At 37.4% G+C, this 20,918-nt stretch overlaps 1 protein-coding gene across 10 annotated transcripts in view; it reads right to left on the reverse strand.

The window, feature by feature from the left end:
* nhsl1b (NHS-like 1b) overlaps positions 1-20,918 on the reverse strand; it is a 120,602-nt gene that overhangs the window by 39,106 nt on the left and 60,578 nt on the right. For 3 of the 10 annotated variants that reach the window (XM_077219889.1, XM_077219885.1, XM_077219896.1), the window contains exon 1: positions 8,813-9,272. The exons of 5 other annotated variants lie outside the window; for them this stretch is intronic. In XM_077219889.1, coding sequence (XP_077076004.1) covers positions 8,813-9,137 — 325 coding nt within the window. In that variant the 5' untranslated portion in view covers positions 9,138-9,272. Of the gene's footprint in view, positions 1-8,812; positions 9,273-13,370; positions 13,541-20,918 lie in introns of those variants that run through there. 2 more of the 10 variants (XM_077219894.1, XM_077219892.1) reach the window with 1 other exon arrangement.

Below are 20,918 nucleotides of genomic sequence, written 5' to 3' on the forward strand. Positions count from 1 at the left end.
CATTCCACCACTGGTTATTTGGAAAATGACATTAACAAAATTTATTGTCACATTAACAAATTTTTGCTAGCTGTGTCCAGGCAGTTGTTCAATGGGACGGTCTGGCTTTTGTCGCCTAGCAACTGGTGACAGCCATTGTGATGAGTGGCAGTAACATTTGTCCTGGACTTTTTAAAATTATAACTGCCTAAAAACTAAATCTAAAAATGTTTACCATGGTCACTTTATGTAGGGTACATAATAAAGTCTAAAGAGTATAAACCAGCCCATATAAAATCACATTCTAGTAACATACAAGTCAACATTTTTACCGTTATTATATAATTTTCTTTCATTTTTATCATTAGATACATTGTATTACTCGATAAAACTGAAATCCAATACTTACATTTAAAAGCGTAATCTGGCAATTTCGTCTCCGGCGCGCAATGAATTCTGGGGTAGGGAAGGCTGCGCAGGATCATTCTGATGCATCCTGCATTCACGGGAAAAAAGGACGCATTTGCAGGCCACATTTTGAAGGAGCCTTCGAATTGGGACAGCCTTCATCACGCCGCGGTGACGCAATCAACTATACTTTCCCTTTTAAAACGAGTCTCGGTACGTCCTTTGAAGACTGCGTCAGCCGCGCACTTGAAGGACGCGACCTTCAAAGGATGCAGCCCCTGAATTGGGTCACAGCAAGTGTCTACACCGTCTGAACAAACCTGACTTCAACAGTACAAACAATCAGTCCTAAAGAACAGATAAGAAACAAATCTGATTTGTGTGCAGTGTGAACAAAGCCAAAGAGCTTTTATGTGGCCAGATGAATAAAATCCTGATCAACTGGCAGACCTATTTATCAGATTTAATGAGACTTAATTAAAGATTGAGCTCAAGCTAAATCAGCTGCTGTTGATTCACCTATCCGCTTCAAGATCACAAACACCTGCTGCGTCCAAATCCTGTTACTGGTGTGTGTGTGTGTGTGTGTGTGTGTGTGTCTTCAACACATGACATATAAATTGGAGACTTTTTAATGTAATACAACCTAACTTAGAGCTGAATGGAAAGTGAAAAGTGAATAATGGAAGACTGAATCAGATACACTAACAAATCAGTGTAAAAAAGAACAGTTTTGTTTTCCATGGCCATGGGGGCTGGCCTGGCATTCCCTGTATAAATGATCCAAAATAATTCACTTTAATTATCTCTAATGGTTGGTGAAAGTAGTCTGTCCCTGCCTTTTAACCCCTGTTGACCTTTCGTCTGTCATTTAGCACATTTAAGAGATACGGCTTTTGGGAACCGATCAATTAATGTGGTGCCTGTCAGACCTCATGCTCTGAATCTGAGCCCTCTGCTTAGAGATGACCTGCAACCTAATTACCTGACACCCTGCTCGTGTGCTGTGAGATGACTAACAGACCTGAAATAAGATACAGGTAGAGATGGATACAACAGTGTGGCTCAGTGTTTGTATCTTAATCTGTGGAGAAAACCACAACACTGATCAGAGCAAAACAATAAGGAGTTTGGCTGCTGGCATGGGCACTGACCCATTTAATATGTTTGTATATGTTATATGTATGTATATATATATATATATATATATATATATATATATATATGTATGTATGTATATGTTATATGTATGTGTAAAACACACACACGTTTTTACAATTTACAACAAGTGATTTGTTCAGTTTTTCATCAAGAAATTATATGGCTGCAATGTAACTCCATACAAGCTAATTAATTCATATACATTTGCTGCAAAACATTACTGATTTTTTTCCCCAACCAGATCTAACAAATATTTTTAATATGATCACAAATCAGTCTCACAATTTTTACACAATAATTTTGAATTGACAACAACGTTTAGGTTAGCAAGGCAATAAAAAATGTGATCAATAAACATAGGATAACAGTACTGGCCACACATTTTGATCAATGATTTTCCAATCACTTTTTAAGATTTTATTAATTCCCAAGAATTCTTCTATGCCTGGAAATCACTTTAACTCCAAATCTATAATTTGTTTCTTCTCTATTTCTACTCTGCAAACACCTGATGTCCAGCACTAAATAAAACTAGTCTTAACCCTCAATCCCCTAAAGCGATTAATCCGTCAACCAAAATTTAATTACAGCTGCCATGATGGAACAGCTAAACCTAAACTAAAACCTAATTACCTAAACTAAACCAAACAAGCCCGAAAGACTCAGTTAGACTCAGTTTTACCATGATGGAGAGGCACTAATGTGACAGAAGTGTATGCAGAGCAGGCCAGGAGTGAGCCATTTTTTAATCTCACACGCACGCACGCACACACACACACACACAAAATTACATTCTAGTCTCAACATGACCGTAGTGACCTCCTGTCAACCTCAACCAACACACTATACAAAGAGCCACATGAAAATGCTCTCTAAAGTTAATTAATTTAGGACCCATTACAGATACAGTGCATGTGACTGGAGAGCCTGACCTGTGATGAATAGACCACTCAAACATTTAGATTTACAACTGAAAGGAGTTAGTTCACCCAAAAATATCCATATCGGTGCCATTTCTTAAAAAAAGAAAAAGAAAAAAGAAAACATGGATTTAGATTGAAAACTATGAAATAGAGTATCACATAGACTTAAAGTAACACCAGGTAACTTTTGCAGTAGCTAGGGTCTTCTGGATGTTCCTAGGGCTTTTGAAGATGGTGGCCAAGTCAAAAGAGCCTTCCCTTAAGTCTCTATGATACTCTATTTCATAGTTATCAATGTAAATCCATATTTACTTTTTGTTTTGTGTTTTTAAGAAATGGCACCGATATGGACATTTTAATAGACACACACACACACACCAAAGCTATATCTACATTTTTTTGAGACACATTATACATAATTAAAAAAAAAAAAAAAATATATATATATATATATATATATATATATATATATATATATATATTAGGGATGGCGAAAAACTAAAAATTTTCTTGACCGACCACCGAGCCTCAGTAGCCGGTTGAAACCGGTTAACCGATTAGTTTAAAATATGCCACGCTATTTGAAATAACAGCCATTTCGAGCCGCGCCTGCAATTTCGCAACTCTGTCGCATCTCTCTCTGCCTCCCGCTCACACACACACACACACACACACACACACATACATACACACACACTGCCCCGGCGCCGCGCTTCCACTCACGGCACTTTTTTTTAAATCCCCAACAGCGCGAAACATGAGTCCCGCAAACGCGGCGCCGAGGAGCTTGTATGTAATCGGAGGACAAATGGCTCCTTAGTTTTGAAATTGTTTGGGTACAAGGTGATCGCGTTGAAAATAAAGGCGTTAGTCTAGCGTTAGAAGCTCATTGAAACATTGCAGCGGCTCATTTAAGAAAATGACAGCTCCGAAGAGACGCCACTTTAGTTTGAGGTAGTGCTAACAATAATAAAGAAAGATGAACATCATCATCACCTTATCTGTTACCACTGAAATGTAGATGTAATGTATTTCTAGAGTATTACTACTGTATTTAAGCACTGTATCACACAAGTTGCAACTTACTGTGTCATTCTTTTTGGTGAAATGGTCCCACACACTACTTTTCTTTGCACGCTTCATCCTGTCGTCTGCCCTGGCTCTAATCTCCAGTGTTTTAGCCTGTAGCCTTTACTTTTCGCAAACCTTGTGAGCGCGAACCCAAACGCTGTGACCTCGCACCAAATGTTTTTATTGGTTTATTAAGTACAAACAGGCGAGTTATGAAAAATTGAGTGTGAGGGATTTGTTCACTTCACACAAAAATATATTGGAATGAGATGGCTAACTGTAGTAGCATTTAGTCCACTGTCTATAATAGCCTAATTTAGAGATCACTTTTTTTTAACCGACTACCGACAACTTTGATCGGTTAACGTTGAGACGGTCAACCATCGGTCAAACGGTCATCGGTTAGCATCCCTTATAAATATATATATATATATATATATATATATATTAGCCCACTTATAAGGCTATTGAAGTGATACCCATAGAGGTTTCTTAATTGTTAGTGGTGACCTGTCGTTTTGCCCTGTTTATTGTCCAATGTATAAAAATCATATCTCTCACCTCAACAAGTCATACAATTTTAGGTATCATTCATGGCCATAGACACAGTGTTTAATACTTGGGGTTAGAGTTTGTTGCAACCCTAAGTATGTAAGTACCACTAACAATCAAGAAACTCATGTCATCTAAAAACAAAAGCAGCCGCCTTCCACAATGATTGACAGCTCTCAGTCCTCCTCAAAAAACACAGGACACTGACCTCACACAGTGACACTCCTTTACAGTTGAGTAGCTCCACCCCTACTCTTAATGAGGGAGGGTAACATATGTTGAAAGAGGTGGGGATGGGAGAAAGACAGAAAGGGAGAAAAGCAATGGGACAGAAAGAGAGAAAGGCAATGGGACAGAAAGAGGGGGAGATGAAAAGAGGAAAGAAGTAAGAAAATCCACCTGTCTTTAAGGAATGGTAACATAAGCAATGAGGTTTCTTTTATCCCAGTCCTGCCATCAGCAGGGGTTAAATGTGCATGCCTGAGGGGATTCGTCGATTAACAAAGTGCCATTGTCATGCTGCAGAACTGAACTGTAAGAGTTAGTTAGGCAGGGTAAAGACGAAGCCTTTTGTATTCACAATTCACAGCAAGGGGCTAAGGCTACCCACAATTCCTCACTGGGATTAAGGATACAAGGACCTCTGCAAACAATAGCAACGGACCAAAATAACTTTGGCCTCCTTAAGCAGGGGTCTGATGATCATCAGGGCAGTCAGTCATCCTTAATCTGCCCTGAGGTGGCCGCTGGGGCCGGGATGAGCACGCTAATGATGCCAATACATCCTCTTATATTGGAGTCTCAAACAATGCTTAACGGACAAACGCTGGATAAATCCAGGTACTCATTCACCATCATAATCATCCACCAGGAACCAGATGATGACTGTAAATTTGAATTGGTGGCCTAGATACTCCTGGTACCTCTGTAATAGGGCTAGGCGATATGGCCCAAACAATTATCACAATAAACATTTTCATGTCAGTCGATATCGATAATTGTCACGATAAATGACAAATCTGTATTTTAAGTTCAAAGGTAGATTTTTGATGCTGAGTGAATCCAGAAAGTTAAATGGTGTTTAAACTACTCTTTATTGTCAGAATATGACAAACACTGGAGAACATCTCACAAATCTGAGGTAGAATATTATTCGGCACAGTTTGCAGTGCTGGCTGCAATATTAATAATATTATGTGTTTTGTCTCTTAGAAAACAGTTTGTCTCTTAGAAAACAGTTTGTCTCTTGACAGTAGCATGAGTTGACAGTAGAAGCAGCTTGAGTTAGGATGCAGATGTACATTTATGTTCATTAATAAAAACATTAACATTGTAAAAATTGAATTACCTCATAAGGTCAAATATTCTTCCTGAGTTAGGATTCTACTTTTTTACACCTCACTACCATGGTAAAATGTAACTAAATGGTTTTTGTTATTAAAAACCATAGCCTACATTTTTTGAATAAATACAAATGCTATAGCTTAACAACTATATTGTAATCATATTCCATTACTCCTTTAATACATGTCTACATTAATAATATAATGAAATTCAATATGAATATACCACATTTCTGCAATAATACCATGGTGCAGTTCAGGTGTGGACTGGCCATCTGGTGCACCGAGAGTTTTCCCGGTGAGACGCTGTGGGCCGACCAGTGAGTGTTACTACAGTAAATCCATGGTAAATGATGGTGATTTGAAGATTGAAAAGCCTTCTAACTGGATCGTTCATGTCACAATGTTTCTCCTGTTTGTCAGTGCTGTTCAGAATGTCGGCGCAGTTTTATCTGGTTTAAACTAGTTTGAATCTCAGAGACATAAGTGTTCTTCACGGAATTTGAGTGCTTCCCACTGGATCTCATTAGTGGTCTTGTGATGGAGACTGATCAGCGAGTAAACTCGCGCTGTGCTGCCGTTTGAGCCAAGCAGATAAATGGTCAGTGTGGCGCGGTGCTGTTTCGTTCAGCTTTTATCAAACTTTTGTTACAACTGTATCGAGGAAAATTATATTTGCTAATTATTGTTAGCGTTTTAGCACCCAGCCCTACTCTGTAACATTTTATGGACAGTAATTTGCTTTGACTATCTACTGTACACCAGTCTCTCAGATTCTCCAGGGTATCCATCTTCTATGATTTTCTCATCGCTTCTGCCAACAATGCATTTTTGGCTCAGATTTCCAACTCCTTTGAGAAATGAATTTCTTTAAACATGTCTCATTATTCAGTGTCTACTCCTGCCAGTTTCTGTCAGTCCCCTGAGAGGATATACAGAACAATTGACCAACCACTGGCCACACTGCCTGAGCTCAGCTTAGCAGAGATCTGTGAAACACCTGCTCAGCGTCTTATACTGTAACCCTACTTCATCCATGACAAGTGTCACAGAACAATACAAGATTCAGAGAAAGAAAGAAAAATAACTGCCAAAAGAGAAGCAAGAGAGGAAAGAGGGATAGAGTGTGAGTTTACCCTTATATATACTAAGACTGTTAATTCAGCAGGGCATGAAAGTAGTATGCTAAACACAAAGCAGAGCTGATCTATGGAGCATCTTGAGCTGTCACAATACATTAGCTCAGACCATAGGCTCTACAATTACACTAGAGCAACCCAGAGCAACTTTAAAACTAAACTCTACAGACCCTGAGCACCTTTCTTGAGAAGAAACAATTAGGCCACAACAGAGAATTGTCTCTGTGCAATTGTCTCTGTACTATTGTCTGTGCAAAAGTTCCTGTAGCTCAAACAGTAGAGCATTGGCACTTGCAACGCAAAGGTCATGGGTTTGATTCCCAGGGAAAGCAAGAAGTGATAATAATGTAAATGTGTACCTTGAAATGCAATATAAGTCGCTTTGGATAAAAGCGTCTGCAAAATGCGTAAATGTAAGATGTTGCGAGGGCGATGCTATGCAGCCTATCCAAATAAATAGCTAGGTTCCTATGGGTGGGTACTAGGTGGATGCTTAATGGCCCATGTCAAAATTCTCATCTTTATATAAGTCTGCATTAAAATAAAATTCAGCTTTTTTGTATTTTCTAAATGCATGTTATAGACCTTATTGTGAGCAATTCAACCGTGCATGTTTAATTTTTAAAGAATGTTTTGTCCTTAAGTTGTTATGTTTAATCAATGAAAGACTTCTCTCAGGTGATGTATGCAGGACTTCTCCAATCATTTAATCTGCTTAAACCCCCGTCTGCAAGCTTGCGTTCATCTGACTCCACTTTTGAGTGCAATGCTCACATCAGAAAATTCAATCAACAGCTGTTACATAGAACAAAACCCTAATTTTTTTCCTTTTCAGTAATCGGTTACACTTGGATTTACGTCACAAGAAAAAGATCGCTACATCCATTTCATTGTGACTTTAACGTCTATGGGATTTGATCATATTATCATTCACTATGCAGAAAACAGGCATAACGTATTGTGTTGAAGCTAATATGTATGGCTCAAAGCTTTTTTTTCCAAACAAAACTTTTTTCTGTAGTCACTGGCATATCCATTTATCTCTAAACCGTTTCAATCCTACAATACGTCTTAAATCTCCCTTAAAGCCTTTTTTTGTCCTTTTTGTAACCTGCATTATAAAGTATTTCCATCTTTTTTATCACACCTTCTCCTCCCTCTTCAAACTGAAGCCCATTCATACTCATTCATTGTTCCCCTCTTCACCTCTCCGTTCCTTTTCCTCCCCTTCACTGGTTTCATCAGATAATAATACACTCAAGTGAGGTGATGGGGATGCTGTATCTGGGTCAGTTCTGTCCCCTCCATCAGAATCAGGAAAGATCAGTCAGCTGTTTCCTATTGTCATGGGTTCCCATGGGCCTCTGGGTCAGATCTCTTCTGTTTCTTATCATTCTACTGTATTTGAGCATCTGATATGACTCTTTATAGACAATCAATACATGCAAACATATGTTTAAAGAGCCTATCTAGACAACTAAACACTATGCATGATTAAAGACTCTTCGAAATGGGCTTAAACAGCTACACCATGAATACATCCACATCGATCAGCCTCTCACCTTTTGCGCTTGACTTTTCCGGCACACTTCCTACTATAACCTTTAGAGTCGCTCATTGATCGCATATATCGGTAAATCATGAATGGCCAACCGTCCATATGTGTGATGCTATGAAAGATCAATAAATGGCCTTCTGCGTGATATTGAGTGAATGAAGCTAACCTTATTAAGGACAGGAAGAGAAGGGGCCCCATGGGGTCAAGCCAAAGATATTCAGTCACATCTCGAAAGGTCAAAGGTCACAAAGTCTTAACAGAACAATCTGTGCGTCGATTGGCTCATACGCCTCAGACAAAAGCGGTCACACCAAAGATGATGACAGCGGACGCGGCATGCTCTGACACAAGCAAGCACATCCGCTGAAAGCAACATAAATGGTGCTAGCAAAGACTTTTAAAAGTTCAGAAAAAGTGCTGCCTAATCAGTTTTTGTATTCACATTTCTCAGAATATCTTCTTTTATGCTCTGCAAAAGAAAGAAAGTCACAAAGGAACGTGGATGAGCTCTCTTTAAATAACCTTTTCAACACATATTTAGTGCTGTCAAGTTGTCACTGGACTGTTATCTGGACGTTTCCATTCATATCAAACTAAACTAGCAACTAAATTCTCTAGAATGACACTAGCCAACCTATTACAACATTCAAAACCATACAAACATTGCCTTATACTCACAGGGAAAGCAAGATAGAGAGTTCCTCTTGCAACAGGACTGGGCGCGTGTGAGTGTGTCCCCTTGTGATCCTTTGCCCTCCACTCTTAGCATTGGTTTAGGGGTCCACAGTGATTCGGGTCTCTGATGGACCTTCGAGGCCAGCAGTCTGCGTCTGATGCCGCACTCGCTCCTGCTGCTGGGGGTCTGGGTTGGATCCAGGGCCGAAGACTGGAGCTGTGAGGGTGGAGTGTTGCCCATCTTGCAGGTGCAAAGGTTGGCATCCCGCTCTTGAAAGCAGCTGTCCACCACATGCACGATAGAGAGGTGTTGAGCATATGTCAGCATGCTGAAGGATCCTCAGGCCCGGAGCTGTCCTGGGGGCGGTCCTAGATTTCATCCCCTCCCTCTCACCCAATCCCTTCATCCGCCAACTTCAGATCTGTCCCCTGCCCTCCTGTCTTCAGTCCTGGGAGGGGGAGGGGGGCATGATCTTTGCAGCACATGAGGGACTCTCAGTGGACCTCCAGAAGACAAACCCCTCTCCTCCTCTCCGCACTCTTTTGTTTTGGTCTGCTTGAATGAGGCTGCTTGAATTGAATTGATTTGCGCAAACAAAAGCCCCAAATCTGCAGAGTTTCAGATTACACGGGGTTGCGTATTTAAAACAAGCAAAAAAACGTAAAAATAAATTCTCTGCTACTCTGTAATTTCATCAACATCAAGAATTCGCAATTTAGAAAGTTTAAAATGTTAGATAGTCATAATTAAAAATGTATCAAAAAATATATTTTTGTTAAAAAAGAAAAAGAAAAGGAAATTGATGGGTTTTTTTGTGTAACCTTTTTAAATGTTCTTAAATGTTTAGAACTGCTAAGTAAATATTAAGGGAATACTTTCCAATGAAGTCCCACTAGTTAATGCATTTTTAGGTCATGTTTGCTCTGATCATTTAATAATATTAACAGATAAAACTTTGGTTTTACTGATGTATTAGTAAATTAACATCAAAATTAATAAATGCTTTAGAAGCATTTTGTAATTTTGTAAACTAGTTAACAAATGGAACCTTACTGTAAAGTGTTAATTATCTTTTTAAAATTATATATAATACAATATAACATATTAAAACAATATTAAAATTAAATAATAAAACCAGCTAAAAAGTTCACAACTATACAGGGAATCACAGTTTAGAAAGTTTCAGATGTTGGAGAACTGATGTTTCAAGCAATGGCAGTTAGAGTAAAAAATAATTAATAAATTAGAAAACATCTCAAGCTGTTAACACAGAAATCTTCATGTGTTACTTCAGACAGTTTTTGGGGATCTGATATTGGGTTATGTGAGAGACCGCAGTTGTGAAGCTATTGCTGATCTCTCCACCTCTCTGGATGCAAATGAGGGCGCACCATCATCCTCTTTATCCCACCATCGTTTTGGTCAGTGTTTGGCTCCTCTTACTCATCTCGGGTTAATCTCTTAACCCAGATTATCAGACAGACACACACAGTCACACAGATGCCCTCATGTTACAGGTAATTAAGCCTAAATGCAAAAGCACAAGCACCTCACCAGCACAGAAACAGGTTGATGTCTATTGGCTTTAAGGTAAACGTTGAACACAGAGCTATAGCCTTTCACTGAATTACATATTATCTATACCAGATTTAGTCTAAATTGCACATTAAACCACAAGATCCTTATAAACAGCATTGATCATTTCCAAAAAAAGAGCAATTTCCTTCAAATTACATTTCCAGTCAGAGACTCAGAAAAAACTAATCAGACTTCCTGCTATCAGAAGTGATTGAGTTCACTGCTATACAGTCCTACTGAGTGTTTTTTAATATGAGCGTTTAATCACATGTGCTAATCTAAATACAATCTGATTAAAGTGAATTGTGTTGGGTGCTGCTAAACTGCTGAAATTGCGTAGCTCTGACAATCACAGTTTAGTGAACAGGACAAAGAGAGAAACAGCACCCTCTAGCGGTGCATGGGATATTAAACTGCATTACGGTTGGGCAACAATAACCTGGTGAACCATTCAAGTATTGATATACACAACATATTGTTATACTAAGCCTAACATCTGCCACAAACTGAAACTAACCCACATACCCTACGCTCATCATCTACCCTACCCTCATCCTTTCAACAGTTTCAGAAGTGTCACAACAAAAGCTTAAGATCTACAGAAATTCTAAGAAAATATCAGATGTTCTTCACAAACCATGTGATACTACAAAAGTATTTGAATGTCATGTGGCGTCTTAAGTAACATAGCACTTAGCATGCTGTAAAATGACCAGCAAGGAATGTGGCAGACAGTAAGCGTGAGAACTCCTCGTGGGGGTCAAAGTGTAGGCGGTGTCAACCTGGGAGTCACAACCTCTCATATACCAGAAGCACAGGTGTCTGTAGTATAACAGGATCAAGGAGGTCATGGAGGGTAATACCAAAACAGAATCAAGGTTAACAAGAAGTTGCCAAACAACAACAACAACACTGCAACTCAGTGTTTTATTTTTGCAACCTTGTTAAATGTTCTCATATGTGAAGATTTAGTTCGTTCATATTATTAAATTAAACGTAAAACGAATATAAAATAAGAACAATACATTTAAAAATATATAAAATATGAACTAAAATGTTATAAAGACAACTTTTTTTTGTTTGAAAACTATTTTAACCAAAGAAATAAATAAAGACACAAGAATAAAAGAACAAAAACTAAATTGATCTGATACTATTAATGTCACTATGAACAAAATTCTGAACGAAAACACAAAATTTCCAAATCCTGACTTTGAGAATACTAGTGTATTTGGTCAAAAAGAACCACCCAATTAGACAAGAAGCCTGATGTCTGATTTATGTACAACGACTAGTTTTTTCTGATCACCTGTTAAGGTTCCCTGTCATCATAGGCAGATGGAACGATTTAGTCAATTAAAATAAAATTAAAACCAAAGTTAAAACTAGTAATTTCCCAGAGATACAAAATAAACAAAACACTATTAATAAAAAGAAATTAAAAATATTCATGAATAATTCAAACTAATTCGGACCAACTACCGGCAGTGGTGCATGTGACCGCGTGTTTTGCTTCACATGGCTGCTATAATTGTCTTACATGTGTCAGTTTATATATAGGTTAACTATGAACTTAGGGGTTATGTAGGTCTCCCATGCATAGCTACAGTGTCTCAGTTGTAAACAATGAACAACTCACACACATGGCTAAAGTTCACCCCTGTTACACAAACAAGACACAAACAAACTCTCTACACACATATCCTCACTAACACATCAAAAGTATGAACACTACATCTGGTTTAACTGGCTTGAGTAAGTGCCAGTTAAATCTGAAATCGGCATTTCCCAATCAAAATTCTGTTCCTTCGTTTTGCAGTAAAATAGAAAGCCAAACATCAATTTAGTAAATCAATCTGGCCAGACCACATTTTCAAACTTCAAAAAAAGAAAGAAACCCAGTAAATTGGCATGGAGGCAGTATCTTGGGTCAAATCAAAAGTTATGCAAGAAACAAACCTGCGTCTTTGTCTAATGAGGCCGATTTACTGCTTGATCTGCTCTTCCATCTGAAAATTCACTCATCGTTAAAAGTAGGGCAACATTTAGGTAGATGAGTTCAGAAATCTATTTATCGTTACAAGCCAGAAAATTATATTGGTGTATGCCAGAAAAAAACAAACATCAATAGCCAAAAGTTGGTCAAATGCAAATTATAAATAATGAGTTGCAGTATGATGTAGTAATATATTATTATCATTTTTTAATTATCAAGTACAGGGATATATTCCATTACTTAATAATCAAAAATATTTTGATATGCTTAATCCTTTTAATCTAGTAGTCATGACTAAATGAATTCATGTGTGACAAAACAACAATAGAACAATGAATTATTAAATAATTATTCAAACTAATTAGTTGATGTTGAAACATTAATTTAATAACATACAAAAGTGTTTTTTTTTGTAGGTGACAGCAGACGCAACATAATAAAAAAGGGGAGTTTGCCATAGAAATGATCTACTACTGCTCTAAAAAAAAAAAAAATTTACATCTGACTTAATAATGCTGAAAATATCATACAGAGGGAGAAAGAAAAGAGAGGGAACAAGAAAACGTGAGGTATCTGGGCGAACACACTTTTGATGTCCACAGCACACGGGCCAGAACTATGCCACGACACATGTCTGCAGCAACTGCTGACTACACACACTCACAACATTCATTTACACAGATTCATCTACTCCAACAAACAACAAAACCACAAACAATATGTCATTTAATTCTTATACTGCAATATAGATCAACGTGAAAATAAAAAGGGCAAATTGTTACAGAAAAAGGAAGGAAAAGGGACAAACAAAGGAAACAGAAAGAGAGGAAATCCCAAAGCAAGAAGAGATTTTACTAACCACAAAGACCCTCCTTCCCATTTAACATCAAGCAAAGATTCCCCTACTGTCAATCATTCTCTTTAACACACACACGTGGACACATACAACAAAATACAGCATGCATGCAGACCCACGAATGTCCCACCTTCCAGGGATGACATGGCTCCGGCTCTATGTCCATTAGAGATTCCTGGAGATATCAATCCCACACCCGCAAGCGAGCCCATATCCAGATACACACGCAGGCCTGCTCACAGACTGCAAACTCACTGACACTCCCTCTCTCTCCAGCGCTCTCGTTCTTCTCACACCACAAACACTCCCCCTTTCCCTTCATCTCTTCCTTGTTTATCTCACTCCCTTGCCTTTTTCTCGCTCGAGCTTTCTCTGCATTTTCCACTTGAAAAAGACATGTATGGACACGCAGGGCACATTGTTGTTTAAAAGAAAATAACCGCAACTGTTGCGCCACATCTGAACACGTGCCCCGACGATAGTATGTGAAAAGCAGTATGTCAAATGAGTACTGTCTGCAGTATTTAGGGTGAGGTATTGACACATATCATAAATCATGTCGATTTTGATACATAATTTGATTCAAAATTGACAATTTAGATCCAATCTAGATTCTTTTGGATATTTTTTTAGAACCTGTGATACTTTTTTTTCAGGGTTCATTGATGAATAAAAAGTTAAAAAGAACAGCATTTATTCAAAATAGAAATCTTTTCTAACAATGTAAGTCTTTACCATCCCTTTTTATCAATTTCACACATCCCTGCTGTTCTTTTTTTAAACTTTTGATTCATCAAAGAATCCTGAAAAAAGTATTACAGATTATAAAAAAAATATTAATCTTCCCATAATGGGAATAATGAATCAGCATATTAGAATGATTTCTGAAGGATCATATCATATGACTCTGAAGACAGGAGTATTGGCTGATGAATTAAATTATGTTATTATTAATATAATATTATGCTGCTACTCCAATTTATTGTTGAAATATAAACATTTAAATGGTGGATGTCATAAAAACCTACGACAGATTTATTAAATCATAAGACATCACTAACAGGCGATGTCTTTCAAAATCCCTTCGGAGGTTCAAGCATGTTTTTTGTGTTATTATAACTAGTAAAGAGAAAGAGATGATCACGTGCGCTTTCATGCAGCCGCTTAAACTGACAGCGATCTGTCACGCTACATTAAAGAGTGCCAAAATTACATTTGAAAATAATTATTTTTTTTCTTAACAGAAGCATGATTATAATAGCGATTGTTGGATGGGAGTTAATAATAATGTTTAGTGAAGCTTTATTCACGCATCAGAAGATTAACAGCAGCATAGACTAAAAAGATCAATCTTTGGACTTCAGAATTGATATTAGATCATCAAAATGAGAAATACTTGTCAACCCAGCCCTAGCATTATTCATAAAAACAGTATTCATAGAACAGTATGCAAAAAAAACCCAAAAAAACCTGATGACCTACTTTTTAAGCAAGTCTCCAATAGATATTTTACCATCCTGAGGTCATAAAAGAAAAAAATTGTCATTACACGTTCAGACAGTACAAAATCTGGGACTCAATTTTGCTCGCGCAATAATAATTCATGTGCTGTTAAAAGCAAATAAAAACACTCTACTGCACAGTGTCAGTTACACACACCTACACAAGCACGTGTGTGCATTTGTAAATGTTTTCGGACAGTCAGCAGTTCCAGGACAGGGGAGGGCTTAGGCTTACCCCCTTTTTGAACTGTGCTCTGATAAACCACAATCACTTAATCCCTCGTCACACTGTGTTGCTGTGTTATCAAACCCATCCTGGCTAGCCATTTCAGCATCAACCCCCTTCACAGACAGTCCTGTGTGTTTGCGATTGTGTGCCAAATACATGTTTTATGGAGATCTTTGACTGCTCTAAGCTGTGTGCTTACATGTCCGCTGCATGTGCCACAGTCAGCTTTACTGCACATTTATGGATGGATGTAGCTTAGACTCTGGTCATTTACAGGAGCGGACACTATAAGGTACAGGTTTGATCACTATCATCATTAAGAAGAGCAGAGGGGCCAAAAGGAAATGACATCAGGTGGACTCAAAGCAAATTAGTGAACCAAATTAGTGGTATCTATAAGGGTTCATTGATTTCCAATGGAGGAGTCAAATGACCTAGACACAGAACAGAGCAAAAAAAAAAAAAAAAAAAATTCCGCTGACATGGTTTGGGACAGACAACTGATGAGCTAAGAAAAAGGAGTCTCATTCGGGGGAAAAAAGTATGTTCAATTGCATTTAGGATTACATTTATAGATGAGGTTTAGCAGAAACTTCTCTCCAATGGTAAGAATTGACAGTACAAAGACTAATGATGAAAGCAGCTAATGAGCTAAATAGTGACAAACAGTGATATAAAACACTTGGTAGGTGACAACAACAGAGTTTGGCAAGAGGAAAAATCAATGCTCACTAAAAGCCCAAACAAAAAGCTGCAAACAGTTCGAATAAGTCCTACAGGCATGAATGAGAAATGTTTGTATGTGTATCTGTGGAAATGTAAGAGGCCATGAATAAATAAATGTAATTTGTCACTGTGACTGTGATGATCTTGTTCATGCATGCATGTTGTATTTTGGTACATATTGGTACATTTATTCAATTACATGCTCTATTAATAGTTTGTATTGATGTGTGCCAGTAGCACATATACCCCCTATTGTAAAAGACTGGGTCAACATTATCAATTGTAATACTAGCTATTGTAAACTAGCTAACTAAAACTTTCCTTAAGTGTAGAAATGTACATACAAAGAAATGACAAAACAACAATTTCTGCACCATATTAAAAGGTAATGGGTCAACCCAACTCGGAAATATAGGTATCAAAATCATCTCCAAAATGCTCTAATTACTATTTGAGGGGTGGTTCAAATCAGCAAGTCATGTTTAAGATAATTCCAATAGTATGTGAAAAAAGCAGAAATGAGCACACTGAAGGAAGAGCACAGTTATTTTGTTTAGCTAGCTCTTAAACAAAAGAAAACAAAAAAATGCACATTAAAATGCACCACCCATTGCTTTAGATAAAAGCATTTGCCGAATGAGTAAATATATAATACTGACACCTAGTGGCGTGCCATCACACCAACGTAAACGTTTTCAGTTACCAATGCCATTGCAGAAGCTTATTTGCTTCTATTTGAGTATTTATTCTGTATGATTAAGAATTACTGTCATTTACTGAGGTACAGAGACAGAGGTTCACTTACCTGAGTGTCACAAAGAGCAGCCCATCAGAAACCGCACATAGGAACAAAGAGAGAAAGAAAAAAAGTTAGATTTGAATGCTGTAATCCAATGCAGCCATCAAAGTCATCTTGTACGAATGACAGTCACATTCTCTAATTAATAATCTTAACTCGACAACCAATAACAGATTCTTGTGATGATGTCATCAGACAATACTTTGGAAGGGGCAAAACTAAGGAAACGAAGTAGTAAATAAGTGTAAAAGTAGTTTATGATTGTGGTTGTGGTTTGAGGCAAAATAAATCACGTTTTAACTGAGTAGTAAATGACTTTGCACTCTAAACGAACGTGAGAACATATAAAGATCGCGTACCACAAAAATGGCAAGAAACACGTGCGCGCCAAACAAACAGACAACTTGACCAATGTAATACGATTCACTAAAACCCGTGTGTTCAACTTGAAGCAGCGCTGTGCAGTCGGATCGGTGTTTAACATCAAAGTACCGCGAGAGCGATTAGTGCAGACGGCTTCGTATGCGTTCACATCGTTCTCGCGGTTCTTGATGTCATACACCGATGCGCACACCTAATGACTCTTATGAGCTGGCTCTTTAATGAATCGTTTAAAGACTACTAACCCTCCACGCCATCACGTCGCTGTCGATCACGAAACGAGATTCGATCGCACTGAGAGAATTATCTTAGAAATTATTACATAATATTTGGATTAACCATGCTTTTATATCGTTATACAGACAGATTGCATATTTCTGAGACATTTCCACATTAATCTTCTAATAACAGCCTAACATAGATCTCTTATCTAACTTACTCAATTCATTTTTCTATTTTACTGTACAACAGAATAAAATAAATATATTCTTTAAATACTTTTTATTAATAAAGTGAGAGACTATTTGGATATTTATAATTCAAACAAAATGCATGAGGTTTAATCCAGTCAGTGTATATGAAAATCCCTGATGGCTAAATAGATGCACGTTTTGCACTGGTTTGTGAATTCATTTCACCAAAAACAAAATCAACAAAATCGCATTAATCCACAAGCAGCAAAAGCAGAGATTGTGTCCCAAGACTTCTCGGTCTGAGACATTTGTCTCGAGACATGTGAGCCTGTCCCAGGGAGAATCAGGACAGCCACACAAACAATCAGTCAATTCACTGCCATAGTAACCGACAAAAACATCCTGACCGACCGGGCAACCCGCACCCTGAAATTATGGGTCAACTACAAGGGCCTGACAGCCCAAAATTATAGGATGCATTTAAATAAAGAGCGCAGGAGCAGCAGTTAGGCCAGTTTAATTAGGCCTGCATGTACCAGCATAGGTGCCAAAAGAATAAATATATGTTTTAAATTTAGAAGCTTGTACGCTTGGTAACATCAGGATTGTAATATAGACTTGAAATTTAGGGGCTTTTGGAGAATTTTCCTGTATTGTTTTCTGCTATGGAAAAGGAGTGTATTTCCTGCCTCAGGGAAAACACTGGGCATGTGTGTCTGCACGCATATGTGCATGTCATGAGTTTAAAGTCGCCATTACATAAGAATTGACAATTCTTATTTTTTATTGAATACAGCGGTATTTATCATAAATGATTTATCCGTGCACCCTCATTGTTTTTTAAAATTCACGTGCCCTCGTAATCTTTAATCAAAATAGCTTCCCCCCTTCTTGAAACAGCACCTCTTTTCTGATGACGTGTTTTCCGGCCCGAGGGTGCACAACCTGTCACTCATTCCAACAATCCAACATCCAACATTCCAACAATCCAATCAATTCCCGCTCTACATTTTTTCTTGTTCAAGAAGTCATTTCACATGGATATAGGGATAAGGGATCACAATAGAGAATATTGCAACTTCCATTTCATGCTGACTTTAAATGTAATATACATGCATATTAAAGAAAAAGCCACAATTATTTTTCTTTGATTTGCTATTCATTTAAATGGTACATTGTGACCAAAAATAAGTTTAATAAATTAAAAAATGGTTTAATTTTTCCAATTTAAAAGGCCTAGTCTCTACATTAATATAACTTCATAAAAACTGCATGCATAATAACAATAAAATATTTAGGAAAATACTGCTTAAAATGCTTTTAATGGAGTAGAGAATGTCACAATCTATCACTGCTTATATTATGCCAACTGCTGAAAAGGGAGTATTTGATTGATAAAATCTGATTTATGACTTTATACTAGGGCTGAACGATTAATTGCATTTGCGATAATATCGCGATATGATGAAATGCGATTTTTTAACCGCAAAAGCTGCGATTACACTGGTCACGTGACACGCGAGAGAAAAGCAGTCTGCAGATCAAGCATCAACTTGGCCCGCTACGCATAGGTCTGGCATACAGGAAAAAACAGTTTATTTTTTATGTATGTGATATTGTGTTATTTATTCTCTCTCCAACAATTCTGGAGCGATTCAGAGAATTTCAGAATCGAGTCTGAGCTTATTTTTTAAACACAAACATGCTTTTGACGCGAAATTAATGTAAACACGGTCAGTTATATCTTAAACCAACAGGACAAACCACATTTACAATTTCAAAAGAGATATGTGCATTAGTGTGAATGCAGCTTATCGTATCTAAACTGAGGGGGGAAATCATCCAAGCTCTTGAATGGAAAACGTTCAGACAGCCTACTTTTAAATACTGAAAGCACTCTTTGTTTATTGCTTGTAATTTTTTTTTCCTCTTTATTTACTAGCTTTTATATTTTGAAGCTATATTAGTTTATAGCCCATTTAAAATTCTTAACATGTAATTGGTTTAATTAAATGTGTTAGATCGGATCATGAGCTGCCTAAAGATTCCCATCCCTACTGTATAAAGATTTATTATTTGTCTTTGTCGACTAATACAGAAGTTAAAGAACTTAAAGTAATCGCATATTAAATCGCAATCACAATATTGGTTAAAAAAATCGCAAGTAGATTATTTTCCATAATCGTTCAGCCCTACTTTACACAAAATGATTCAGAACTCTGTCGAAATGAAGACTACTATAAATGCACCGGTATTTGTAAAGCCACATTGATAAAGCATCACTATGCTCATGATGGAACACAAATGAAAAGCAAATTTGTTCTACAAAACATGTGATTGTCATAAGTCATGTCAAATAGAGGAGCGTGGGAGTTAACAGAGTCAGCGGAGGAAAGACTCGTCACCCCTACAGTAACTTTACTCTACCCTGATAGAATATCTCATTAAAACCAGCATTGAGTTACAGCTCCGCTCCAAAACCACACACACACACACTCAAACTGGTCAACCAATAAACACAAAGTCTACAGGGATATCAGGGTGGAGTTTCTGCTTTCATGAGGAGTGGCAGATTTGTCATTAGATTTACAAAGCAAAGTATGTGCCACTGGACATTTAGGCCAACACAAAGAGAGATGCATGAGATTGACGTTCTTTTCATCAGCTTTTGAAAATCAGTTTCACCCTGGAAAGATTAACACCTGAAAGTTTTAATCGACTCACATTTGTTTTCATACAAACTTCATATTTTAACACATAAAGAACCAATTATATTCATAATTGTCAGCTAAAAACATTGGTATCCAAGTAATTTTGCTTTACTTACCTCAACTCAACTTTCATGCAGATGTTACTTTCATTTAAAAGGTAATTAAAAATAAACAAATAAAAGGTAATTCAGTCTATTAATTGAAAGAGCAGCTTTGAACAGCTGTGTCTGACGGAGCGACTACAACTTTCCCCTTGTTTCCGCGCACACACACACAATTGACATTGGCTCTTACACCCAAATCACCACCAGTCAGTGACATCACCCATTTACGCAGGCGTGTAAGTCGCTATATCCGTTTTTTTAGCACTCTCTTCCCATTTCTGAACTCAAAGCCCTCCGGTCAACTGTCTCCAGTCCAGCCCTACAGCCCTCACTTAACCTGTCGGTTCAGGGAGACGTGTTAAAAGCTAAAACAAAGACAAACCCGCAATAAAAAAGACAGTGACCTCAGTTCTCCCTCATTGTAAACAACTTACTGTCTCACTTCCTGCAAGAACAATAAATCCAAAGACAATAGATGAATCTTTTAGCTGGTAAGCCAGACATCCCATGGAGCAAATTGATCACTACTTTATTATATACAGCAAGGAAAATATCTAAATGAAAGTTTTAAAGTTCAAAGTATATTTCTAAACAGGACAGTAAGTGTATACTGTGCTTATATATAGGCTATTTTAAAAAATGTAATGAATATGCATATACATAAATTTAATATTTTAATACAAATAAACAAATAAATAAATGAACAATTTATTTCCCAACATCTCATCTCAACATTCTCAGTCCTACACAAGAATAAAACAATTACAAGTAATTCCAAATGAAACTGAAGTGCTCTAATGCATTTAAAACCTA

This window comes from Siphateles boraxobius, unplaced genomic scaffold (genome assembly GCF_051911475.1).
Source record: "Siphateles boraxobius isolate OS27281-9 unplaced genomic scaffold, OSU_SipBor_1 8, whole genome shotgun sequence".
NCBI lineage: Eukaryota > Metazoa > Chordata > Actinopteri > Cypriniformes > Leuciscidae > Siphateles > Siphateles boraxobius.